The 23,183-nt window shown below is 38.6% G+C and overlaps 1 protein-coding gene across 1 annotated transcript in view; it reads left to right on the top strand.

Moving 5' to 3' along the window:
* LOC132575216 (lipoxygenase homology domain-containing protein 1-like) overlaps positions 1 to 23,183 on the top strand; it is a 192,448-nt gene that overhangs the window by 134,158 nt on the left and 35,107 nt on the right. Inside the window, 1 exon segment of the mRNA XM_060243790.1 lies at positions 648 to 811. Coding sequence (XP_060099773.1) covers positions 648 to 811 — 164 coding nt within the window.

The raw sequence follows: 23,183 nt of genomic DNA, 5'->3' as shown, positions 1-23,183 counted from the left end.
TTTTTTTACTTTGATTAAAATGGAAGTTTAACATGGTTGTTTTATCAGTAGTTCAACTGCTTTTATTTCTCTTATCTCTTAGTAAATGGAAAGCAATAAAAATTGGTTTAAATAAACACAATGCAACTGGACAGAAACGAAGATATTGAAGTGTGCTTACTATCATGTTATTATTACGTTAGGTTTGCAGAAATTGCCCAGGGTTTAGTGAGCAACCAGTTCTCCTGAGATTTGTCACAGATTTGAAGATGTTGAAGAGCTTGAGATAAACAACAAGTCACATTTATCTAAAAAACAAACATTTAATAATATTTGAGAAATCTTATGCCCCAGTTTGTGTGCCTAGAAATGTATACTGACATAATTTTAAAACACAAAAGTCTGTCTTTAAGCCTATTATAACTTAGGCCCCATTTATCTTTAAATTTTAATTTCAACTTAAACAGATGCCCATTTTTTAAATTCATCCCTCACCTCTCTGAGCACCATCATCTTTTTGTAAGTGAACAGTTGTAACAGTTCTGGAGGCTTAGTGATGCATTATTTGTAATAAAATCAGGACCACACTGCTCTCCAGGCAGACAATAGTTCCTGAGATAAAACTGCTCTGTCAGTGGCACTCATTTTCATTTTGTTTTTACCTGCAGGAGAAGATTGGAAAATCACTATTGTCACTGGAGATTTCAAAACAGCTGGCACAACAGCAACTGTGTCCCTTTATGTTTACGGAGAAAACAAGGCTTCAGGTCCTCTTATTCTGGGATGTGGAGAACACCAGCTGTTTAATCCCAGTAGTGCAGATACATTCAAGGTACAATTCATATAAATAACAAAGAATTTACTTGCACCAGTTGTTCCAAACAGGTTGATTCCAAGGTGAATAGCCTGAAAAAGCAACAAGATGTTAATAATTCTGACTTCATAATGTAATGATTTCAGTCCTCCTTTCATTTTCTGTACTGTTTGTTGATAAGGCCTCTAAGACCCCTGAGAGAATGGAGTAATTGTGTATTTATGGAGACAATCGACTCAACAATATACTGCTAAAGTTAATGTTGAAATAGACAATTCACTTTAGGAAGACTGTATACCAGGACTGAATGTCTATTTTCCCTTTCATTTCTACAAAGATACATACATTGGTGTTATGTGTCATAAGGCACATCCTGGCCACAACTAGGCTTCTTATATCTGCTGATTATAAGATTTGTAGCCTGTTGGGGAAGATCCTGAGCCTGAGTATGACTTGGGGAATGGTAAATTCATTTTAATAGCCACTGGTCCATAAACCCATTGGAAATATCATCTTCCAGGAACTGCCTACATTGTTTTTACTATGACTACCAAGAACCAGATCCTAATTCTACAGCACAAGAGAGCAAAGAGGGGAGTGATCACTGAAATGATGTTATACCTATACTTGGAATACTGACATTTATTTATGAGTCCTAGCTTCCAAGTAATTGCTGGTGGCTTATCGGTGGAGAAATGTCAATTTGACAGTTCATGGTGTCTCTTTAAGAAAACTGTATTCTCTGAATGCCTTGGAGACTTGACAGAATTAGAGTCTGGTTATTATCAGAGGTCAGGACAGGCCCGTAGCTATGAGGGGGCCTGTGGGGGCACAGCCCCCCCAACTTCTACCCAAGGCCTCCCGACTCTGAAACCCCAAGCAGCCCCTGGGTCCTCTGCCATGTCCGCAGGGGTTGATTCCGGCCCCACGAGCGATTTGCGTGGTGGAGAAGTTGCTTGCGGGGCTGGCAGCAGAAGCAGTTGGGGCTCATGTGGACCCTTTAACTGGAGCAGGGGGTTGCCACTTGCCGGCTGCTTCTGCCCCTGCCAGCATGCTATTTTAGTGGTGGGGAAGGAAGACTTGCAACAAAAGCAGCTCTCCCTGCTGCCATCCCCCTTCCCACTGCTAAAACAGCGTGTCGGGCCAGGGGCAGAAGCAGCTCCCAGCCCCTCCCACCAGTTAAAGGGTCAGATCAGCTGGGGGGCTGGGGGCTGCTTCTACTTCTGCCCAACACGCTATTTTAGTGGTGGGAAGGGAGGGCAGCAGTGGTGAGAATGGCAGGGAGAATCGCTTTCACCACTACCCTCCATTTCCGCCACTAAAATAGCATGTGGGACCAGGGGCAGAAGCAGCCCCCAGCCCCCGGCACCAGTTAAAGGGCCCATGGATCAGCTGGGGGCAGTTTCTGCCCCCGGTCCCGCACACGTTATTTTAGTGTCGGCCAGGAAAGAAAGGCCGGAGGAGAGAGCAGTCACTTTAATCAGCTGATCGGCGGTCGCTTTAAGTGTGTGAAAGGCTGGGCGATGCTTCTGCCCCCGGCCCTGCGCACTATTTTAGTGGAAAGGAGGGTGGAGAGCAGCAGGGAGGGGAGAGGGAGGAGAGGAAAGGTTGTGTGGGGCACCAGGAGGTGTGAGTGCCCCCTGACAACTGTAAATGCCCCCCAACCTTCCATATCCTGGCTACAGCCCTGGGTCAGGCAGGGAAAGACTAAATACTGAAAGTATTTAAATCCTCAATTTGGACCTGGCATTGCTGGTACAATATAACACCTAAATCAGGGGTGTCAACATCTGGCCTGGGGCCGAATCAGGCCCTTGGAGGGCTCCTTTCAGGTCCCCGAGCAACTGGCTGTCATCTGCTTCCTTCTCTCTCTTGCTCCCTTCTGTGTCACAGCTTGCTTTGCAAGGCTTGCTCAATTGCACAGGAGCTACAGAGCAAAGCCTCTATTTTCTCCATTGGTTGAGGCTCCTCCCTTGGGGAGGAAGAGCTTGTTTTTCCAGGCTCTCCCAATCACACAGCAAAGCTACTGAGTCAAGCCTCTCTTCCTTCTATTGGCTGAGGCTCCTCCCCCTCCTAGTCCTCTGGGGAAGGAAGGAAAGAGCTTCCTTTACCCGGTTCCCTGGATCTCATGGGATAAATACAAAGAAAGCACATTTAAGACCAATAAGTGCTAATGTTTTAAGCATGGTTTAAGTTTTTTTTTTTAAACTTTAATTATGTTTATACCCCTACTATCTAATCTTAAATAGGTACACATATGGCCCGGCCCAACAAGGTCTTATTGTATATCAGATCTGGCCCTCATAACAAATGAGTTTGACACCCCTGACCTAAATGAATTCCTTGACCCTTCAACAAGGCTTTAGTTTCTCAGTCTGTTCAGACTTACTGACTTCTTAGCTCTAGATTGTGCAAGTGCCTTTTTATTACTGGCCCAGAGATCAAACTAGAGCACCACCCCAAAAGGGCTCCAACACTATTAAGCCTTGTACTTTCATTATAGCATGAAGTTTTCATAAGCAGCAAATGACTGTATCTGATGTACAAACTGTCCATTTATTAGATGAAATATTGTTTCCTGATAAATTTGTTTGGGGAGCAATACACTGGGAAGTTCAATTAAAAATACCAAACAAAAAATATCCACCCACTTGCTTAGAAATATAGAAATGATAGACCAGAATACACAAGAGCACAGCTGACAAAACAAAATTCTGTATAGCAACATCATTATAAAGTATACATCATTCAGATTTTCTGTTTTCCAAAGCCAAAAGCTGCACAATAAAACAAGCACATAAATAATAAAATGGGGAGAATGCATGAGACTTGATCTTAGCTTTATTTTGAAGTACATTCAATAACTTGTGAGAGGTAAGGTTTAAATGTCAGAGTTGCAAGCTGAAATCAATGGGACTGTTTTCAAAGTGTTGCTTTTAATTGTCTGTATTTATGTGTTGATTCAGTACAATTGTAGATCTGACTACATAAATAATACTATATGAAATATGCCTTGCTTGGCTTTCAGTAAGAGTTGGCACTGAGGTTTCATTTGCACTTTGGGTTGGTGATTTCTGCATTGGAAATTGCTTTGAAAATTGTGGTGTTGTAGTTCCAGGCAACGCTGGAGGAGGTTGATTATCTGGATGCATCTTAGTCAGGTTGCAGTTTTGGTTTGTAGATGGAAAATACCTTGAAAGCCTTAATGCCAAGAATGTAAAAGGGAAATTTCATCCCTGTTGGTTCAACTGTACCTTTCAGTGATTTTTAAAACTACTGAACATAAAATTATTCTGAAGCAGCTGGCTGAGTAATGGTTCGCTTCTGTAATGATTCACTTCTGTTTGGCTGGCCATTTCCAGAAGAGTTAGGGAGAGGTGGGGGAAACCTAGCATCATGGCAGGTATGGGTTATTACGCAGTAGTCAATATGAAGGAAAAATATGTGGGCCTATTGATGTGTCAGCTTTTCTCTGTACTCTGCCTTTTTAGTACAGGTCCCTGCATCTATCCATCTATCTATCTATCTATCTATCTATCTATCTATCTATCTATCTATCTATCTATCTATCTATCTATCTATCTATCTATCTATCTATCTATCTATCTATCTATCTATCTATCTATCATCTATCATCTATCATCTATCTATCTATCATCCATCTATCTATCATCTATCATCTTTCTTTCTTTCTTTCTTTCTTTCTTTCTTTCTTTCTTTCTTTCTTTCTTTCTTTCTTTCTTTCTTTCTTTCTTTCTTTCTTTCTTTCTTTCTTCTCTCTGTCTGTCTGTCTACACCCCAAATTATCGTTTCTTTATTCTAATAATAATATTTTGATCTCCTGCTTTCAGAGCTGGATAGGGGATGAGGTACTAGCAGGGGAATCTATATTAGTATGTTAAAAATCTTTTTAGATGTAAGAAATGGTGACAGTGATGGATAGGTAAGTACACTTATTGCTTTGCAATAGTGACGTGAAATATAAGAAGACAGATGGGATGCTTCTCATCACTGTTCTGAGCTGACAGTAATGTTCTTAAGGTTAGTAAGTACTGACAGAATGTCTTGCTTAAGCAGTGGCTGCATAGGTTTAAGCTGTCTGCCCCTTCAGAACACATCACATAACTTGGCATATATCAGCACAGTTGGCAATCTTTGTTTAAGATAGTTTGGGAGCTGAAATAGCAGGTGAATCGTAGATAAAGAGTGAAGTGTTTTACAAAGCCCTGTCAGAGGTTGCTCAAATTATTCTTTTTATATCCTCAGAAACATGGATGAGGAAAATGGACTGGCCAACATGGCTATATGGAACCTGAGAAGGTTGGGCTTTGTTTTTACACACAGGCTATTCTATACTGTTTGAGGAAAGCATTTACTTTATGCCATTCTCTCCATAACATGGAGAGCTTGCAACAACATTACAGGATCATACAAATAATAATTCAAATATCAAATACAATTGAGAAGTACATAAAAACAGTGATAAAACAGTGATAAAAGAGTAATGCAGAAAGGTGAATTGAGGGGATACTCAAAAACATAGAACTTAACCAAATACCTGGAAGGAATGTACACAGGTAATTTATCCATATTGGGGCTTCCAGTCTGAGATTCCAGCTGAGCTGACGTCTCCTGAATAAGGGGAAAACTTAATTCTTTGTTCAGGGTAGTAAGAAGCCTTTTGGGGCTTCCTGCCTACATTTCTCAGATAGAGATTTGTCCAGGATTACGTACAGAAAAACTTTGAGTCGGTTAACCTCGGCTAATGATTGATCTCGGAGGGGGTCTTTCTGAGGCCTTGAGGACCGGCGGAGAAAAGTAGTGTCGTTCAACATCTACAAAGGATTAAAGAGCCATTTAATTGGCATAAGCCAGGCTGGATCTCATTCTCTTTTGGGACTGATAAGCATCTGAGAAGTGACAAGACCAAAGTTTAAGAGGCATAGTCGTTAAAGGTACTTTGATTACAATCTCTCGCTCCGGGACTTTTCTAAGCTAATCTAAATAACATTGAAAGGTGGGAAAAATCGAATAACAAAAAAAGAGAGGGGAAGAAGAGGAAACTTGAAATTTGGACTATGTTAAAGACTTTGATAGAATCTGGGAAAGAAGAGGGTTGTTTTGAATACCTGAGATCACTGACGTATGCTTCGGTGTTATGGCTCTACACTTGCAATCAACACAACAAGCATTCTAAAGACCGCGATATTTGGAGAACGAGAGCTGGGCTTAGTGAACCAGGAAGTAAAAGCTGAAGGTGAGAGGAGCAAGAAGAAGGCCTTTGCTAGGAATTTTAACCATAGAGAAATTACAATCACCATTTTGAAGAAGGGAAAATTGCCAAAAACTGTTAAAAATCAATATTTCAGCCCAGGAAGGTCGGAGAGGGGCGAAATTAGTCTTATTTTAAAGAGCAAGTTCTAAGCTACTATACTTGGTGTTGGATTTAGAATTGGAATTTTTGATTTTTTAAAGGTTTTTTTATGTCAGAAGAAAGACAAACTCGTGCAAAAACCCACTCTTTGGATAAAAAGCAAAGTCAGTTTGATACCATGGAGGCCAGGATTATGAAGGGTGTGGAGAAGATGTTAACAGCTTGTAAAAAAGAGCTTAAGAAGGATAAGAGACCTTGGAGACCTTAAAAAAGAAGTTGAAGATTTTAAAAATGAATTGGGTATAGTTACAAACAGAGTCAAGGATGTTGAAGAGAAAGTTGATATACATGCTTCCACCTTATTAAAGCTTCAAGAGAAGGTAACAGTACATGACTGCAGATTAATGGAAACTCAAGTGGGTCTGAGAGGAATACCTGAAGGGGAGAGAACTGATTTAATGGACTATATGGTGAAAATAATTGCTGACTATTTAGAGGAAGATCCTGAAAGGTCCAGAAACATGTTTGACAGTATCTATAGAGTTAATTCATCATATGCAAAAGATAAAGGCTTACCAAGATATATAGTTATAAAACTAAGGACAAAAGACATGGCAGGGAAAATTCTGAATAAAAATTTTCAAAAGGCTCTGATAGTGGAAGGGAGCAGAGTCAAAATAATGACAGAGCTGCCAAGACAAGTGATAAACGACAGGAAGAAATACAAGAAGTTAACAGAGAAGCTACGTGCAGAGGGAACGAGATATAGATGGATAATACCCAAAGGTTTGGGCTTTGAGCAACGTGGAAGAAGGATTACAATAAGGAATGAGCAAGAGATGCATAGTTTTTTTTGAAGAGAATAAAGACTTTGCATCATAATGGATTACAAGTTATTATCTTGGGATATAAATGGACTAAATTCACCACAAAAATGAAAAGCAACATTTCATTGGATTAAAAAACAAAAATGTAATATAATTTGTTTACAGGAAGTTCAAAAAGATTACAAATTTTTGTGAAACAAACAATTGGGGTTGGAATTTTTTTCATTGGCGGATCAAAAGAAAAGGGTGTGGTCTTTTACATTAAAGAACAATTAGAACCAAAATTGATATATAAAGATAAAGATGGAAGATATATAGCAGTGGAAGTGATGATGGATGCAAAGAAAACGTTGTTACTAGGACTATATGCACCTAATGGAGCAAAAGATGTTTTTTAAAAAGACATTAATCGACAGTTGGATGAAGTGTCCTATGACCAGATCTTGATGATGGGTGATTTCAATGGAACAATATAAAACAATATAGATAGGTCTGGCCAAAAGAGCAATAATAAAGAAGGGAGACTGCCAAAATCATTTTTTGAGTTGGTTAAACAAGAAAGTTTGGAGGATATTTGGAGAAAATTTAACCCTGAAGTAAGAGACTATACTTTCTTTTCAGCAAGACATAATACTTTTTCTAGAATTGATATGCTATGGGGCTCTAAAAGTTTGGGCCTCCCAACCAGAAAAGTATAGATTCTACCAAAGATATGTGCAAATCATAATCCAATATTTTGGGCTACAAAATTGCAAAAGAAAACAAGAAGATGGAGAATAAATGAGGATTTGTTACAAGTTAAAGATATTGTGACATTTCTAGAAAAAGAAACTAAAGCTTTTTTCCAAATAAATGATACTGATGGTATAGAATTCCAGACGGTTTAGGATACTTACAAAGCAATAATGAGAGGACTATTGATTACATTGAATAATAAAGATAAGAGGGCAAAAGAAAAGCAGATGTTGGACATTCAAAATGAAATAAAGAAAAAAGAAGAGGAACTAAGAAAAAGACCAGGGAAAAAGAAATTAATAAGGGAAATTACTATATTACAAGCTCAAGTAAGACATTTGTTGAATAAAGAATTAGAATGGAATTTAAAAAGTTTGCAACAAAAATCGTTTGAAGGTACGAATAAACCTGGGAAGTATTTAGCTTGGCAACTGAAGAAAAAGAAAGAAAATAAAATTATTAATAAAATCGTGGCTAGCGGAAAAGAGATAGTAGACCAAGAAGGAATTAAAAGAGAATTTTTTAAATATTATGCAAATCTATTCAAAGGTGTGAAAATAAAAAAAATAAGAAATGGAAGAGTTTTTACGAAATATTAAAATAGCACCCTTGACTGAGTATATGAAAAAGGTTTTGCATGATCCAATAGAAAAAATTGAAATTGAAGCAGCAAGAAATGTAATGAAAGTAGGTAAGGCTCCTGGGCCGGATGGATATACAACTAAACTTTATAAAACTTTTAAAGATGAGATGGTACCAAAATTGCAAAAATTGATGAACATGATAAGAATAAAAGGGAAAATTCCAAATACTTGGAAAGAAGCTGTAATCTCGTTGATTCCCAAGGAAGATAGAGATGTCAGAAATGTAAAGAACTATAGACCAATTTCATTATTAAACAATGACTATAAGATATATACAAGAATCTTGGCAGAACGACTCAAGCAATATTTGATTAATTTTATAAAGGAAGATCAAGCGGGATTTCTCCCTAAAAGGCAAATAAGTGACAATGTAAGAACTGTTGTAAATATTTTAGAATATTACGAGAAACATCCAGAAAAAGAGGTGGTGTTATTTTTTGTAGATGCAGAAAAAGCCGTTGATAATATAAATTGAGACTTTATGTTTGCAGTAATGGAAAAATAAATCTGGGCGAGCATTTCATAAGAATGACATAAGCAATATATATGGATCAACACGCAAAATTGTGTATAAATGCAGACCTTACAAATGAAATGAAGGTGAGCAAAGGTACAAGACAAGGATGTCTGCTTTAACCATTGTTGTTTATAATGACTCTTGAAATTCTGCTAATGCAAATACAAGATGACAAAGAGATAAAAGGATTGAAAATTAGAGGATTTTCTTATAAATATAGAGCATTTGCAGATGGTATTGTGTTTATAACTGAAAATCCGATACAAGTGGTACCTTTGTTGCTAGCTAAGATAAAAGAATATGGAGAAATGACATGACTATATAAATAAAGAGAAATCAAAATTCTAAAGTTAAATATTTAGGTCTAGAAATAACAATAAAGAATATTTATTTGTACAAAAACAACTATGAAAAGTTATGGTGTAAGATGGATGAAGATATGATGAAATGGAATAGACTTAATCTGTCTTTGTTGGGTAGGATTGCTGCAATTAAGATGAACATTTTGCAAAGAATAATGTATTTGTTCCAAACTATTCCGATTGTGAAAGATAGTAAACAATTTAATAAATGGCAAAGGAAGATCTCAGAATATGTATGGGCTGGGAAAAAACCAAGGATTAAGATGAAAATTTTAACTGATGCTAAAGAGAGGGGAGGATTTCAGCTTCCAGATTTAAGATTATATCATGATGCAGTTTGTTTGACGTGGATAAAGGATTGGATGATGCTGTTAAATAAAAAGCTTTTATTGTTAGAAGCTCATGGAAATAAATTCGGCTGGCATGCTATATGTACTATGGGGAAAAAAAGATGGATGGTCTTTTTTCTCACCATTATATTAGAAACAACTTGTTAAATACATGGATAAAATGTAAGAAATATGGTGATGAAAGAAAGCCATTATGGATAGTGCCAGCAGAAGTAATAAAAATAACAAAGATAATAATAAATAATAAAAATAACAGTTGAATCTGATGAAGAGAGAGGGTTGTCATATAATCAACTGCTAAAGATCCAAGGTGATAAAGTTGAATTAAAATCTGCCGAAGAGCTAAACAACAAGTATGACTGGTTTCAAATGCAACAAATAAAAAGTTTGATGGAGAATAATATTAAATCTGATGGAATCAGACGCAAGCAAACGAAATTGGAAAAGGTTCTGTTTGGAGATAATGACAAATTAATATCAAAAATATATAAATTACTGTTGAAATGGTCTACAGAAGAAGAAGTAGTAAAATCTCAAATGATTAAATGGACAATTAATGTAAATAAGGAAATACAGATGGATATATGGGAATATCTTTGGAAGAACTCTATGAGAATATCAACATCAGAGCATTAAAGAGAACTGTTTCAAGATGATGTATAGGTGGTATATGACTCCGAAAAAACTGGTAAAGATGAGTAAAAAGATGTTGGATAGATGTTGGAAATGTAAGAAACATGAAGGTTCTTTTTATCATATGTGGTGGACTTGTAGAAACGCGAAAAAGTTTTGGCAGATGATACAACAAGAAATATCTAAAATTTTGGGATACGACTTTAAGAAAGTTGCAGAGACTTTTCTGTTGGGATTACAAATGGAAAAATTTCCAAAAGATAGAACTCTAATTTGGTACTTGCTCTCAGCTGCTAGGACACTGTATGCGCAGTTGTGGAAGCAAGAAAAAATACCAGAGAAATGGGACTGGATTGTGAAAGTTTTATCATGGAGTGAGATGGACAAACTAACAAGAATTTTAAGAGACTATGATTTGGAAGTGTTTAAAAGGGAGTGGAGAAAATTTAGAGGATATATAGAGAAAGAGTGGAATGTAAAAAGACATTGGACAATTTTTTAATAATGAGTATAAGAAAAGGGAGATATTGAACTTTGATTGGTTAAGGTACTTTTATAAGTGAACTCAAGTATATAACTTCGGCAGGAGTCTAGTAATGGAGGGAGGGGGGATTAGAAAATATCATATGGGTTAGGGATAGTAATGATATAAACAGACATTGTTACCATATGTTATTAATAAAATTGTTTAAACCAGATAATTTATCCATATTTTGGTTCAGCTCAGTTTGTTCATTTCTTTTTGATTTTTACTGCTGCTATGGCATGTGATTAAAAATATTTTTGTGCAACTATGGATGCAATCACAAGCAGTCCGACCAAACTCATCCAGCCCTCTCCTCTAGATCAAGTGGGCATGATCAAACATGCACATCTGGCTCTCATGCACCACTCATCCATTTGTTGTTCTTCTTCTTTTGCCTTTCTTTCCCAGCATCAGGATCTTCTCCATGGAGTGCTCCCTTCTCATTTGGTGGCCAAAGTATTTGAGCTTCAGCTTCAGCATCTGACCTTCCAGGGAACAATCTGGGTTGATTTCCCTTAGAACGGACTGATTTGATCTTCTTGCAGTCCAAGGGACTCTCAAGATTCTTCTCCAGCACCACAGCTCAAAAGCATCTATTCTTCTGCATTCGGCCTTCCTTATAGTCCAGCTATCACTCATCCCTACCTAACATTAAAAACTCCCTTGTGGATTAAATAGCCACCGGCAAATTCTCAGAAAACTATGCTTGAAATATTGTTGTCCATTTGGATTGATAAGGACTATGTAATGCCTCTTGAAGAATTATTATAAGGAAACAGCTCCACAGGTCGACAGTACCCATTGAGGCTATACAAACTGTCCATGCCACTTGAACTTTATTGAACTTTAATATTGAACTGTAATATGAGATTGAAAAAAGAATTTCTCAAGAACTTTAATCAATTTACAGTAGACTAGCACAAGCACTTTTTTCTTACTCTATGAAGGGAATGAGAAAACACTTGCACTTTAAAGAAATTCTTGGATATTGATTCTCTGTTGTGGACTTTTTTGAAAACATCTTTCATCCTGAATGAAATTGATTGTCTAAACTAATTATTCAACAGCAGTTCTGAAAGACTTCCTTAAAGAAACTAAACTAGAAATGGAAACTTTCTTTAAACAAAATACAACACAAGATGTAAAGATGCAAACAGTGTGGGACACTGCAAAAGCTTTCTACAGGGGTCTTGCAATTAGATACTGCATTAAAAAGAAGAAAGAAAGAGTTGAAAGTCTCAAAATTTAATGTCACAATGGGAGAAGCTGAGAAGAATCTTAAAAAGCACCCAACAAAGTATGAATTTCAAAAAAATGTGAGAGAAATGCAGCAAAAAATGAATTTAATTCTTATGGAAGAGGTGGAGATTAAATTAAGATATGCTAAACAAAACTTTTTTGAGCACGCTGACAAACCTGGAAGATAGTTGGCCTATAAGATGAGAAAAGACAAGGCTAAAAGAATAGTTACAACATTGAGAGATAAGAATAACAAAGAGAAATCCCAAAAACTAGAAATGTGACAAATTGTAGAACAATTTTACAAAAAATTATATGAAGACAAGCAAGTTGATAAAATAAACCTAGAATAATACCTTAAACAAAATAACCTTAACAAGTTTACAGAAGAACAACAAAAAATTCTGAATGAACCTATAACAATAAGGGAGCTTGGAGAGGCATTAACTGCCCAAAAGAATGGCAAGTCACCAGGACCAGACGGTTTACCAGGTGAGTTTTATAAAGCATATGAAGAATCCTTCTTTTACCATTTAAACACCTCATTGAAAAGATACAGGAAGAAGGTCAAATTCCAAACTCATGGCAAGAAGATACGATATCTCTAATTCAGGAATGTATAGAACAGATCCTATGCAAGCTAGAGTTGCTCCTCTGCATACCCTCCAAGTTCTACCTCACCCAATTGCATTGAGGTTTGGTAAACATTTAGACTGAATGGAGACAGTCTCTCTGGAATTCTATCCATTCACAAACCACAAACAGCATGGAAGTTCAAGGAAAGTTCATGTTGACTGACCTACCATGAATTTCACTTTGTGAACCACAAACTGGCCAAACTTTCTCTCAAACTTCAGTTCATGCCCATCCCTATCTATGTCCATAATATGTTTTTTTTTCAGTTTAACATTTTTATTATAACATTGCACAACAACAAAAAGAAAACAACAACAATAAACAACCAAAGAAATAACAACTAAACAACAATTCAGCATTCACAACAATAACAACAACAAGAAAGATGTTATTCATAATCCTATATACATTTTATCTTCTGGAGCGAATATACAAGAAACTAAATATTTGTAATATTAATATCTCTATTCAAGACCATTCAAATCCCAATTTTTTTGCCCATTCATACATTGGATGCCACGTTTTCTCACACTCTTCCATGTTCCCGTCATTCAATCTACATGTTAACATATCCATTTCTGCAGCATTTAAAAGATTTAACATAAACTCTCTTTTGGATGGTATCTGAGACGTTTTCCAATATTTAGCAAATAAGGTCCTCGCTATTGTAATAATATAAAACAATAACTTTTTCGCTGTTTTAGATATAGGGATTTTACATATGTTCAATAGGTACAATTCTGGCACATGCGGGATATTAATCTTTAACATCTTTTTACACCAGAGCGAAACTTGCACCCAGTATTTTTTTGCAAGGTCACATTTCCACCATATATGGAACAAAGAACCTTTTACTTTATCACACTTCCAGCATTTATCCCGATACATTTGGGAAGGCTTTGGAAAGCCTTTCTGGGGTAAAATACCATCGATGAGCCATCTTATATAGATTTTCTTTTAGCTGGGCAGATTTTGTCAATCTCAAATTCTCTTTCCATATTTTCTCCCATTCGCTTAATTCGATGGTATAACCAAAATCCTGTAACCATTTAATCCAATTTTCCTTCACATTTTCGTCTTGCATTTTCAAATCGAGTAGCCAGTTATATATTTTTGAAGTAAGCTTCCGGTCAGTTCCTAATATAATGCAATCAAATTCATTTAACTTTTTGGAGAATCCTACTTCGTTGTCCTTTTTATATCTTGATTTAACTTGCATTTTAAGCCACCAATCCATATCCACATTTTCCTCGATTTTCAATTCATGTTTAGGATCCAGTAGCGATTCATAAGTAAGGTGGTTTCCCCAGCAAAAAAGATTGGGGTGCACTGAAGCTTCCACTGGGGAGAGCCATCTGGGAGAATATCTGTATACTTGTTTTTTAATTTCAGCCCAAATCTTGAACAAAGACTTTCTTATTTCGTGTCTAAAAAAGATACTCCCTTTTTTGGGGTCTTCGTACCATATATACGAGTGCCAACCTTTAACAAGGTCCGCACCTTCCAGAGTTAAAAGTCTTTTATTTTCTAATAACAGCCAGTCTTTGATCCAAGTCAAGATGCACGCTTTGTGGTAGATCTGCCATTCTGGTAGGGCAAACCCACCTCTTTCCTTCTTATCTTGTAGGACTTTCAGTTTGATCCTAGGTTTTTTGTTTTGCCAAACAAATTTTGCCACTATTTTATTAAGTTGTTTGAAAAAGGATTTTGGGAGGATGATAGGGATCATCTGAAATAAAAACAGCACTCTCGGCAGTATATTCATTTTGACTGTTGCAATCCTTCCCAGTAAAGAGATTTGCAGTTCATTCCATTTTTCTAAGTCAGTTTTAATTTCTTTTAATATTTTTTCATAATTATCTCTTACCAGAGTTTTCAATTCTGCTGTTAGATTTATACCTAAATATTTAATTTTTTTTTCATAGCCAAATCCTGATTCAACTTCTAATTCAGATATTTGTTCTTTCGTCATATTTTTAGCTAAGAACTTAGTTTTTTGATAGTTGACTTTGAAACCTGCTACTTCCCCATATTGTTTTAAAGCAGACATCAACTTTCCAATTGAGGAGTTTGGATTTTCCAACGTAATTAATATGTCATCAGCAAAAGCCTGCGTTTTATAGATTTCCTTTTTAATTCTCACTCCTTTGATTTCCGAATCTTCTCTGATCATTTGCAGTAACGGTTCCAATGCTAGAACAAAGAGAATAGGGGACAGCGGGCAGCCTTGCCTTGTGCCTTGCTCAATCTTTATTGGGTCCGTCAGGGAGCCATTAACATTTATTCTCGCTTTTTGGCTTGCATAAATAGACCTGATCAAGTTTACAAAGTTTTCTCCACAGCCAATTGATGTTAAGGTTTTGAAAATAAAGCTCCAATTTACATTATCGAAGGCTTTCTCTGCATCCAATGAAATTACCGCAAGTTGTTTATCTGGATGTTCTTTATAGTATTCCAGAACACTCATTAATATTCTAACGTTTTGTCTCATTACTCTTCCGGGAATAAAACCAGATTGATCTTCATGTATAATATTCGGGATAATCTTTTTAAGCCTGTTTGTTAGTATGGTCGCATAAATTTTGTAATCCACGTTCAGCAATGAGATCGGTCTGTAATTTTTAATGTCTGTAGGTTCAGTCCCACCTTTATATATTAATGTAATTAACGCCTCCAGCCATGATTCAGGTATTTTAGTTGTCTCTCTTATTCCTTCCAAAACACGTTTATATGGTATTAAAAGCACCTCTTCAAAACACTTATAAAACTCAATCGGCAAACCATCTAAGCCAGGAGTCTTATTATTTTTCTGGCCTTGAATCGCTTCCACAATTTCTTGCATTGTTATCGGATTTTCCAGAGATTCCCGTTGCTGGTTTGTAATTTGTTTAATCTTGGCTTGTTTTAAATATTCATCTTGCTGGGGCTCAGATACTTGCTGGTTCTTATATAGCTTCAGATAGAATTTCCTCACGATTTCTTTCAATTGTTCCTCTTTGACCATTTCTATTTGGTTCTCGTCCTTCAATGATCTGATAACTTTTTTTTCTCTTTCTTTTCTCAGCTTGAAGGCTAACCATCTACTAGTTTTATTCGCGTTCTCAAAGTAATTTTGTCTAGTCCATTTTAGTTTCCTCTCAAGCTCCTCTGATAGCAGTAGATTTATTTGGTGTTGCAAGGCGTGGATCCTTGTTTTAATCTGTTCTGTATTATTTACTTTTTGGATGTTTTCTTGTCTACGTAGTTTGTCCAATAGATCATTATACTTTTGGGTTCTTTGTTTCTTTTTTTTAGCTGAGTAGGAAATTGCTAAACCTCTAAAAAAAGCTTTAAAGGCGTCCCATATTATTTGGATTGGGGTATCATGTTCCCGATTTTGTTCAAAAAACACTTTTATCTTTTTTTTTGAGTCCAATACAAATTCTTTATCTTTTAAGATTTGCGTATTTAATGTCCAACGAGTCCTAGGGGTTGACTTTCCCAGAGTTATCTGTATTGGGTTGTGGTCAGCAAAAACTTTTGGGAGTATATCGGCCTGTTCCACTGCTATTGCCACTGATATTGACATCCAACACATGTCCAATCTGGACCATGTATCATGCACTTGAGAATGGAAGGTAAAGTCTGACGTCTGGGGGTTCTTCATTCTCCAAGTATCCACCAAGTTGAGTTCATCTGCCATCTTAAAGAAGGTTTGGGGAAGTAGGCCATGCAGCCTTTCCCCCCCCCCCCTTTCTTCCCAGTTTTTTTATCTTTAAGAACGTCATGTACAGCATTGAAGTCTCCCAGGATACAATAACTTGTATTTTCAAATTCAATTAACTTCTTATACAATTCAGCAAAAAATTTATCTTGGTTGTTATGGGGAGCATAGATGTTCCCTATAATCATCTTTTTACCTTCCACTTCGACTTCCACCAACACAATTCTGCCAGAACCATCACAATAGAGTAGCTTAGAGTTAATCCATTCTTTCACATATATAGCTACTCCTCTTTTTCTCCTGAGATCGGAAGAATGGTAGAGGGTACCCAATTTCTTATTTTGTAGATATCTTTGATCTTCCTTTTTGATGTGTGTTTCTTGAATACATATTATATCAGACTGGGTCTTCTTGAGCTGAAGAAATATCTTACTCCTTTTATGCGGTTCATTTAAGCCATTGATGTTCACTGATATTATCTTTAGTCCCATCTTATCCATTGTTCTGTCCTAGATTACTATCTAATATTTCTCTTTTCTCTTTCGATGCTTGCGATCTTGTCATTATTTTTCCATTTTTCCTCTTCTTTGTACTTTGCCTATAGGTGCTGCTTGAAGCTTCTTCTCTTTCTTGCTCTTCTTCCGTTTCAGTCTCTTGATTATCAATATATTCCATCCAGAACTCTTGCACTTTCTCCGAGGATGTTATGTTGAATCTTTTACCTTGGTACACGAAAAAAATTCCTTCTGGTATCAGCCATTTGAAGGAGATGGATTGGTCAACCAACCACGCCACTAGCTTCCTGTAGCCTTCTCTTCTTTGTCTTACCCTCCAGGGAATATCTTTCATGATTTTAATCTTGTTTCCTTTCCACATTATCTCATTTCCTCTTGAAGTTCTCAGGATCTTCTCACATGTGGAGACTCTCATAAATCTTACGTGAATTTCCCTTGGCAGGTTGTTCTTTTTTGTATATGCCGTTGCTATTCTTTTTATCCAATCAATTTCTAAGCCTATATCCTTCATCTCCTGTTCCCCATCTGGGTTCAAAATCTCTTCAATTTGTTTATGTAAGTCTTCGCCTTTTTCTTCTTGCGCATTTTGAAATCTCAGTTTATACCGCTTGGTCCATTTCCATTTTATCCAGTCTATCCTCTAAGTCTGATGTGGTGTTTTTAACTTCTCTCATCGAAGCAGCCATAGTTTTCCCCTGCTCCTCCAGCACATCAACCTTAGCCGTCAACTTATGTGCTTGTTGTACATTTGCTAGGACTTGCCTTTGAAATTCATCCATCCTTTCATTTGTTTTTCTAATATCTTCCTTTAATTCTGCCTGAATCTCTTCCAAAGCCTCCTGGTTCTGCTTAAAACCCGCCAACATTGTGGCATGTAATTTTTCAACAGCATCCTGATTCAATGCTGAAGTAGCAGATTTCCCTAGGCCAGGAGGGGTAGCTTGGGCTGGGGGTGCTTTCTTAATTTTAGGATCCATTTTAAATGCTGGTTTTATCTCTCTTTATGTTCTCCAGTATTATCACAAATACCCCTTTTATGCTTTTCCTTAAATTTGCTAAAACTTTATGAACCCAAGCAATATTAATATGAGTTCTATAGTCAAGCTAGGATTTCAATACTTAATTATATCAATTACACAGGCAGTATACTGTGGTGGTCAATTTAACCAGAGAGCTCAAAACCCAGAAAAATACAGCAAGGTTATAATCAATTAGATCAAAGTTGTTAGACCAATCAGTTCAATACATTACAATAAGCAGCAAAGAAAACAAGAAAAACAAAGTGGAGCCAAATCCGTCTAACTGAGAGCTTCACCTTTGCTTAAAGTTCCAGACTACAAGTCCCAATGAGTTCAGCACTCAACAATTTATAACAACATTCATGGTATCAGCATTCAAATCACCAGGGTAGGAGACATTAGTTCAATTAGTTCAGCGTTGTATCAAGCAACAAGAAAAACAAATAAAACAAAGTAACGTCAGTTCAGTCTAAGCAGATACTTCACCCTTGCTTGGAGTCCCGGACTACAAGTCCCAGAAGTCTTCTCTCCCTTCTTCCTTCTTCTTCCCAGGAGCCTCTACACCTTTAATGAGTTCTAATCAAGCTTTCAGTGACGCCATATAAAGCCCAAGTAGTTCCAAAACGCGGGCGCAAAGCAAGAAAGCGGCAGTCAAGAGTCTCAAAATGAAACAGGATAATCACCCACTCTTCAAAGAGGAGGCAGCCGCGGCAGGAGCCGCTAAGAACCACCTCCACCTCCTTTCTTCCACACCGTCCTCCGTTGTCCCTCTTCACACGCTACCAGCCTCCGCCATCTTTCAAGCCTCTGCACTCTCTAGCTCTCCAGCTCTTCCCTTTCTCTCTCCCCGTTCTCCACTCTCCACACTTCCAAAATTCTCATTCAGTCATTTCTTTTCATCTTTTTATTTATGTCCATCTTTACCACTACCCCCTCCTTCCTTTCAACCTCCTCCTTCCTTCTTCACATTCCCTTCCTCCGTTCCCGTCTCCACTCTATATATTTTTTTCTCAGTCTTAATTAATTTCCATGCCTTCTGGCCGTCCTCCCCTCTATTACCTCTTCACCAAGATAAGAGGGTAAAGATAATAAGAAGTCAAACAAACTATCGCGTGTCCCGTCTCTTCAGAGAAGAGTAAGAAGGGGGGGGGATCCGCTCCTCGCTCACCTCGTCGGTTTGCTGCTATCCGTTCCGCTTGGATTGTTTTCGGCTTCTTCGCTTTTCAGCCCTGAGGGAAACTCGCCTTCTCAGCACCAGGTATTTTGCCCCTTATTCCCGGTCCAGGCTGTTTCGTACAAAATCTCTCCAAACCTCTTTTACTTAGTCTTTCAGGGCTAACGTTTAGAATCGCTGTAGTTTCAGGCGCTCCTTTCTCCGGCGGCCCAGTTTGAGCTATAGAGCAGTTGTAAGCCTCGGCCCAGGGAAGACAGAAGTTGAAAAGAGAAGCCTCCACTGCTCCCTTCAATCCTCTGTAAGCTCCCTTTGGCTGCGGGGGTGTCCCCAGACACCTCCTTAGAAGGGACCCAGCCGGGGGTCGCTCCCTAAGGCTTGCAACCCAAGTGTCATCCAAGAGCGCTTGGACAGGCACCTGCGTTACCAGGCCATCTTGCCGGAACTTGTCCTTGTCCATAATATGTTATTGGTATAGCCAACCGTATGAGGATTTAATGCTGGCACAAACTTACAGGGGGAAACAGTTTCGACTTGATGGCGTTTTGTATATTCTGAATCTCGGAACTGGGTCAGAGCACCAAAGAGTCTTTAGAGTGCTGTTTTTAGATGGAAGACATTTATGGGCGTTTTGGATATATTTTTAAATTGAAACATCTTTTGCCTGCAGGCACATCTAGTGTTTCAAAAATTGCCTTGAGGCAGTAGGTGGGAAGTAAATGAGCTTTAGGCCCCTCTCCATGATTCATTGGACAATTCATTGGACTGCTCCTCTTTTCCACTGAATGGATTAAAAGTATGATTTCGCCATCATCTAGACCATGCCTTCCAAAAAACCCTTGGTTTTTGTAATGGTTTACAGGGATTTTATTTATTTGAAAGCTTTGTATCCCATCATTTGACCCCAAATTGACTTGCAAACAACAGGCTTAATTCAGTTTGATGCAAAGCCCCTCTCCAAGTTATTCTGGGTTCAGAGCCTGCTCACCCACTAGGCAAACGAGGCAATTGCCTAGGGTGTTGGCATGGTGGGGTGCCAAATTTGGCCTTACCCCCTCCCCTCTAGGCAAACGCTTAGTTTGCCTGCTCCCCAGCCTCCTCTGATCAGCTGATCAGCGGTGTGTGTGTGTGTGTGCGCGCCTTTAGATAGACCTGGAGCGTGGTGCTTGACTGCCAGTTCCGGGTATTGAAATAGACCTGGTGGGGAAGGGAAGGAGGAGGCACGGGGGGGGGGAGGGAGAAGGAAGCATGGGGGGAGGAGGCAGTGCAGGGGGGCATGGTGCCATGGCGGCATGGGGGCAGTAGGCCACGAGTCTGCCCAGGGCACTATGTGCCATAGTGCCGGTCCTGTCTGGGCTCTCTTTATATGCTTCTCTGAGCAGCTGGTGACTGCTATCTTGCTATTCCTTCTTTGGCTGATGGCTGAAGCAAAACCCTACTTCTTGAAGATTGTAATCTTCCTGGGACAAGAGGAAATCTGTGGTCTTTAGACCTCTGGCTAGTAGTAATGAGCTTTGCTTCTGTTCTGCTCTCTCATGCTCACTGGCAGATATTTTGTCCCATCTGGATATCTAAACAAACTCCAGCACTAAATTTTTTCCTGTCATGTGTTCACTGTGAATCCCCCCTCCCCCACTCTTGTATCATTACTATTGTAAGATACTGCTTTCATGTTTAGAGAAGAAGGTATTGGATTTATATCCCATCCTATACTCTGAATCTCAGAATCTCAGAGTGGCTCACAATCTCCTTTACCTTCCTCCCCGACAACAGACATTCTGTGAGGTGGGTGGGGCTGAAAGTGCTCTTGCAGCAGTTGCCCTTTCAAGGACAACTCCTGCAAAAGCTATTGCTGACCCAAGGCCATTCCAGCAGGTGCAAGTGGAGTAGTGGGGAATCAAACCTGGTTCTCCCAGATAAGAAAAGGTGATTGCCTTCTCCATTACTTAGCAAACTCCTCCCACCATCCGCAATAGAGATGGGATTAACCAGGAAAATGTTGGTTTGTTTAGTTGGTGGTTCATTTGATTGCACAAACTGAATGAACCATGAACCAATTGAACCACTATGTTTCCCAGACCAGTTCAAGGGTTGTTGGTTCATGGTTCAAAATGGCTGGGGGAGGGAAGGAGAGTCATTTTAATGCCACCCTGTCACTGCCCTAGCTGACCTACAGTAATTGCATGGTTGGGGGAGGGAGGGGGAGGCATTTAAATGCTTCCCTTTCACTTCTGCAGCCCATGATCACTCCATTGTATTCTATGGGCCCATAGGGTACAATGGAGAGATCACTCTCCCTGGTCTCTCTTCCCTTCCCGAGCCAGCCAGCCCTGGCAGGCCAGCTAAGGAAGGGAAGAAAGATCAGGGAGAGGGTCTCTGTTTGAAACTAGACAGTCCAGTAGGGTCCTCAAAACAACACATCCTGTGGGGAGAGTCTCCCCATGGGCTTAGTTGGGGCTTGGAGGGAAGACAGCTTGAACTATCTTCCTCTGCCTTCCTCAGGGCAAAAGGCTTGAGGAAAGGGGCAGGGGCAGTTTAAACTGTCTTTCCTCCCAGGAGCAGCTTCCACAGGCACCATGCAGCCATGGGGTGCCTGTGAAAGTCAATTCAGGAAGGGAAAGCACAAACCCTCTCCTAACCTCCCAAACATCTCAGGGGCAGTTCATGGGAGGCATGTTTCATGAACTGGTCAGGTTCATGCATGAACCATGGTTCATGTTTTGGTTTGTGCCCATCCCTAGTCTAAAACATGGCACTTGTTTATAAGTGCTGCTGTTGGATGCTGAAACATTTGTTGAATGGCACAAATACTTATTTAAATCAATGAGGATTATGAGTCATAAACTAAACCCAAATGTAAAGATTGAGCAAGATGTTATTTATCCAAATTATCTAATGCAGTAAAACCTGCCAAGCATTTTTCAAGATTTTTTTTATAATTAATGAATTTTAAGGCTGAAGTGAAATGTCATACTGTTTGATTTTCATGTTGAAATTTGTCCTTTTATTGTAGCAGACATGTCAAATTTTTAAATAAATAAATTGGATATTTATTTTGAAAATGAGCCTTATTGGAGCAGGGTTGTTGTTGTTGTTATATTAGCTACCTTTCTACCTTGCAGAAGTCAAGGAAACTTACAATGTGAATAAAAGAACAATTATAAAACAATACATAAAAGACCACAATTTAAAATCACAATTAGGACTGTCAATTAATTTAACGTCCTAAATTAGTAAAATGGAGTCCTAAACAAAATGGCCTCCTAAAGATCAAAAGTGAGAGGACATGGCACATCTCCCTGGGGAGGGTTTTCCATAGAGTGGCTCCAATGAAAAGGCCACCTCTTGTGAGTTCACCAAATAAATTTCTTTGTCCAATAGGACTGTCAGGAGGACCTCTATCTGTGATCTTAAATCCCAGGCAAGAGATTTAAAGCAATCTTCAGATATCCTGATCCCCAGCCAAGCATGGTTTTAAAAGACAAATCCAACACCTTGAATTGGGTGTGGGAGTGGATCAGAAAGCAGTGTCATTGCTATAGTACTGGGGTCACATGATCCTGGTAGCTGGCCCTGACCAGTCCTGACTGCAGCTTCTAAATACTCTTCGAGTGTAGCTTCAAGTAGAGTGCACTGGAATAGTCTAGTCAAGATGTAACTAAGGCATGGATCACTGTGGCTAGATATGACTGAACCAGGAATGAGCATAGCCGATGTACCAGCTGAAGCTGAGCAAAAGCACTCCAGGAACCCCATAGCTGCATGGTTCCTGTGGAAGCTGCTCCTGGGAGGAAAGCCACTGCAGCCACCTGGTTTTCTAATGGGACTGCTGTCCTAAGCTACAATGTTGGTTTTTTGGAAGGATTGATCTCAAGTCCCTGGTATGCTTTTCTAATAACCCAGAGAATGTCTTGCCAGAATTTTCAGCTCGTTGATCCTCATCCAGCTCATTACTGACTCCAAGAACCAGTTCAGAACATCCATCCTCTTGCTGAAGATCTTAGCTCAGTGCATGATTCAGATATTCACTGCCACAGTATTTGATGATGACCACTCACTTAGCTGGCTTTAAAGGGTGGTGAAAGAAATTCATACTCTATTAACAGTTATTTTCATTAGGGATGAAAGAAATTCATACT

This window comes from Heteronotia binoei, chromosome 7, assembly GCF_032191835.1.
Source record: "Heteronotia binoei isolate CCM8104 ecotype False Entrance Well chromosome 7, APGP_CSIRO_Hbin_v1, whole genome shotgun sequence".
Taxonomy (NCBI): domain Eukaryota; kingdom Metazoa; phylum Chordata; class Lepidosauria; order Squamata; family Gekkonidae; genus Heteronotia; species Heteronotia binoei.
Note: the sequence above shows the minus strand (reverse complement) of the source record. Positions and strands in the feature narration are given on the sequence as shown.